This window comes from Phaethon lepturus, unplaced genomic scaffold (genome assembly GCF_000687285.1).
Source record: "Phaethon lepturus isolate BGI_N335 unplaced genomic scaffold, ASM68728v1 scaffold49407, whole genome shotgun sequence".
Taxonomy (NCBI): Eukaryota; Metazoa; Chordata; class Aves; order Phaethontiformes; family Phaethontidae; genus Phaethon; species Phaethon lepturus.
In genome coordinates, this window is record NW_010552059.1 from 14,298 (window position 1) to 18,819 (window position 4,522).

At 40.8% G+C, this 4,522-nt stretch overlaps 1 protein-coding gene across 1 annotated transcript in view; it reads left to right on the plus strand.

Moving 5' to 3' along the window:
• The window catches only part of LOC104623890 (peroxisomal acyl-coenzyme A oxidase 1-like), a gene marked incomplete at its 5' end in the record, with an annotated part of 17,748 nt that extends 14,152 nt beyond the window's left edge, over nucleotides 1–3,596 (plus strand). Inside the window, 6 exon segments of the mRNA XM_010291105.1 lie at nucleotides 1–66; nucleotides 316–495; nucleotides 1,123–1,228; nucleotides 1,316–1,459; nucleotides 2,318–2,524; nucleotides 3,546–3,596. The exon segment at nucleotides 1–66 is cut by the window's left edge and continues 29 nt beyond it. Of these exon segments, the coding sequence (XP_010289407.1) occupies nucleotides 1–66; nucleotides 316–495; nucleotides 1,123–1,228; nucleotides 1,316–1,459; nucleotides 2,318–2,524; nucleotides 3,546–3,596 (754 nt within the window).
• Between the last annotated feature and the right edge of the window lie 926 nt (nucleotides 3,597–4,522).

The following is a 4,522-nucleotide window of genomic DNA, read 5'->3' on the forward strand; positions in this document are numbered from 1 at the left end:
TGTCACATTCACCCCATCCTGCACCTATGAAGGAGAAAACACAGTCATGATGCTGCAGACTGCTAGGTATAGTAGCTTCTGTCCAGAGACATTCTTGCCTTGGCATTATGATCTTTCTAGCTGAAGTGATGAGCACAAGTGTATCCTGTATTACCATGAAACTGGTCTCTCGTGTTTCTGTTTCTTGCGCTATTTTTGACAGAAAAGTGTATGCCTACAATATTGTTCTGTGGTAATCTGACCCTAGGTAAGACAACTTCTCTCCATTCAAACAACTCTTGAGTAAGAGTTGCTATTTGTTGTCTTTATTTTCAGGTTCCTTGTCAAAAGCTACACCCAAGTTAGTTCTGGGCAGCGGGTTACTGGCATGGTGTCCTACCTTAACGATCTCTCCATGCAACGCATTCAGCCACAGCATGTGGCTGGTAGGACAGTGACTGTGCGGATCAATGATCCAGTCAGCTTGGTAGAGGCCTACAAAGCACGTGCTGCCCGGTGAGTTCACCCTTGCTAGACTGAGCCAAGCACCAATAAAATCGTGTGTCTTGGGAGATGGTAGTGAAGTGCTGCCCTATTAATGTTAGATTCTCAAGATGTGGTTTGCAAGGCTTTACTCCATGTGTTGCTTTCAAGAAGTGATGTGCTTTACTAGGCTGGATCAGTGTTAAGTGCTTTGAGGTTACAAGAGTCTATATACAGCCTACACATAGCCTAGTAACTCTGCTCTGTTCCCTTTTGAAATACCTTTTTCGTATTTAAATGTAAAATATATTTGAACAATGTTGCTATTTGTATGCCCAAACCGCTCAGATCTATCTGGAGGGAAATAATCCTGATATTCAAAGCCTGTTGTGAAGGAAGTGTGAGAGTAAAACAGATACCTACATGTGAGTAAGTGCTGTGAAATGTCATCTTACCCCTCTGTAGCTGTGTTCCTGCTGCAGCAGTGATGAACAGGGGTTTTAGAGCCACAACTGCTCACTCCAGGCAATGTATTTGGTCATGGCACACAACTCGGAGTTCTTCTGATGTGTTAGACTGAAATTCATATGAATTCAGTGTAAATAATCATGTTAATGTGGTGTTATTGCGTAACCTGTTTTTCTTCCTTTTATGAAATAGGCTTGTAGAAGCTGCAGCAAAGAATTTGCAAGCTGAACTGAACCACAGAAAGAGCAAGGAGGATGCCTGGAATAGAACTTCTGTTGATCTTGTGCGAGCATCTGAGGTCAGCGATGTGCCTGATAAAGAAATATGCTATAAGAGCTGCTCATCTCATCATGAACTTGATTCACCTTCCTTTCATTTCTTGTAGGCACACTGTCACTATGTGACAGTGAAGCTTTTCACAGCAAAGCTGTCTGAGATCAGTAATGCAGCTGTCCGTGCTGTCATGACTGAGCTGTGTCTCCTGTATGCACTGTATGGGATCAATAAGAACACAGGGGATTTCTTGCAGGTTGGTGTCTTTCTTCAACAGTTTAGAGCCAGAGTCATTGTTTACAAAGATCCTTTAAATGCAAAGTTGCACAAATGCTTACCTGTAAGATCTTAACTGTTGACTTCCAGAAGGCCATTAGCAGCGCAGGTCTGATGGAAGGCTCTTGTCAAGTTTCCCTTGCGATCTGTCGGAAGCGGAGTTGGGTGATAAATGGTAACATGGCATCTGTCTAGCTTAGCTTAAATGTTTTCCAGTTGGTGACCAGGTATTGTATGTTTAAAAAAAAAAAGAGTTAATAAAGGAGATGTAAGTTAGACATGTTCTGAGAGCTGTATGCATTTGTAAATTAGTGCACAAAAGGGGGGTATTGTACTCCAAATCTTCACCCATCCTTCAGTGAATGGGTTTAAATTGTTAGGCATTACTTTCCTTCTCTTCATTCTTTCAGTTTGAGAATGTATTTGTGCAGCAGTGTTTTATTTTGTCTTCAGGAAGATGTGTGGTATGTTTTGCCTTGGCATTTTCCTTTTTGCTCACCAAAATGTTCCCTGAAACCAGGAAGAATTTAATATACACATGCGCATTCTTCAGGAAAACTCGGTACTGAAGTTAACATACAGGCACTCTAAAGAATGAGTCTCCTATCAAAGATTAAATAGCTAGGCAGTATGGTGGGCTGTGCTAGGCATCTCCTTATGCTTGTACACTATGGCAAACTGCCAGCTTGATTACTTAGCACTTAGGGGGGAAAAAAAACCCTTAGTGTATTAACTGCTGCGTTTTTGTGTGGGGCAAGGCTGACTTGTGTTACCCTACAGGGGAAGGGAACATTTTGTGACTTGCATGTTCTTCTGATAACTTTTTTTTTCCCCCAAGGTGGGTATTCTGACTCATGCTCAAATTACTCAAGTGAACCAGCATGTGAAAGAGCTCTTGGCTATAATTCGTCCCAATGCAGTAGCGCTGGTAGACTCCTTTGACTTTCATGACTTTCATCTTGGATCTGTGCTTGGCCGGTATGATGGAAATGTCTACGAGAACATGTTTGAGTGGGCAAAGAAATCCCCACTGAACAAAACAGAGGTAAAGAAACCTTATTTCTTCATCTTTAGGTCACACATGTCCAGAGAAATAACGCAGTTTTGTTTTTTTAATTTTGATTCGGTGATCTCAGCGTGTAACTGATGAAGGGGGGAGAAAAGTCAGTAGTGGTAATGGACCAAAACTAGCCATCTACTTCTGCTCCTCTGCTTTCAGCATACTTTCTTCAGTTACTCTCCCACGTGTACCTCACATGCATCCCTGTGGGATGCTTTTGAGTTTCTCAGTTGAGGGAGGAAATAGTACTCTCCCTAGAGAAACAATTGAATAATCTCATTGAATTTAAAAGAAATTATCACTTTCTGTTAATTCTGCTTAGTGACAGTAGCTGTGGAAGCTGTACATGTTTTCTGGCAAATCTTTCAGTGCCTTCAGGCAGTAGTAGTGACTGGAGAAGACAATACTTTGCTCTCATGTAGTACTTAAGTGTCAGGTGTTGCATATCTGCCCTAAGGCTGTAGCTACAGCTGAGCTAATAAAAGAAACTGAACTGAGAAGAGTCAGTGTCCCTCTTCCATCAGCCAAAACAGAACTCTCAATCTTGTCTCTGTGGTCTTTACTGTCTTTATTTGGTTTGGACAGAGTCTTCTATGATGGGCTCCCAGAGACTGCAATTGTAGTTAAATCCTACTGGAACTTGCTCAATTTTTTGTGCTTCTGAAGTCAGGGGTGCTTAGGAGCTTCGTTACAGTCCCCTTAGGAGACCTCTGCCAGTTTTCTTTGAATTAAAATGCTGAAGAATTGTTTGTATGGATATAAGATGTCTTGCATTCTTCTTTTCTTACAAGAAAGGTAGTGAGGAAACTATTTGGTTTGGCTTATATTCTCATTCTTTGTGTCATATAGATACTCAAATACAGGACTTAGCAGTCTCTTCTTAAATCCCCAAATTGCCTCCGATTCAAATTTCCTTAGTATAAAAACACTGCAAGATGTAAAGAGCTAAAACTGTTTTAAAGCTCAGGCCTGACCTTGTTGTAACCACTGTCGTGTCCTCTTACAGGTTCATGAGTCTTTCCACAAACACCTGAAGCCGATGCAAGCCAAGCTGTGAAGCCTGCTGTTTTTTTTTTTTTCAAATGCACAATTTTCCAGACCTGAGAACTGGGTGTTTTCATCCTTTCTTCAGGCACCTAAATCAAACCTTTCAAATCCTGGTAGCTGTAGGACAGTGAATAATTGTAGCCTTTTTTCTGCTTTTATAAATTGAGGAAGTGTTTGGGGAGAGTCCTTAGGGATTGATGCCTGTTTTTAAAGTGCAATTATAATGGTAAAATTAACCTGTTAAAAATCTGGGAAAGCTTTATGGATTCATACAAGGATTGCTTTTGTGAAGCTGCTAACTAGAGAGCAGTTCCTGTCAACTGGTAAGGTAGCAGGATTTTACTACTAAGTAGTTAACTAAGTAGTTAACAGCCCTCAGGCAATAGCTTCTAATGAGCAGTTATGTCCTCCTCCCAAAAAGCATCAATGTCTTGATTTTTTTTTAATTTTTTTTTTTAATGTTAGCACCATATCTCTCCTTGTTTGGTAAATATTTATGCTATCTAAACCCTCCTGCATTAATTTTGTGCACATGAATCTGCATGTGGCACTGCTTTCCTCACGCAGCTGGGAAATAAATACCCATCGTTCTCTGGATCTCTGCTTCATTCATCTTTCCAGAAGACATCTTCATGTTTTCCTTCTTTCACTGCCCTGCAGAAACTCCTTTTGTCTGTGTGCCAGCTCCAACACTAGCACCTGAGTTAATAGGAAGTAAAAGGAGAATATAGTGATGCTCCTCTGGGCAGGGAGGGAAGGTAGTAATAATCAGCTAGGTGCTGATAACAGATGTTCTGCCCTTCTTTTAACTGTTAGTATTTTTGTAGCACTATCTCAGCACTTTACGAATGTTAATTATGGTGATTTGATGTGAAAAACCACATGTAGAAACTGCAAATTTGACCTGGAATGATGAAGCCAGTATTTGAGGGCAGA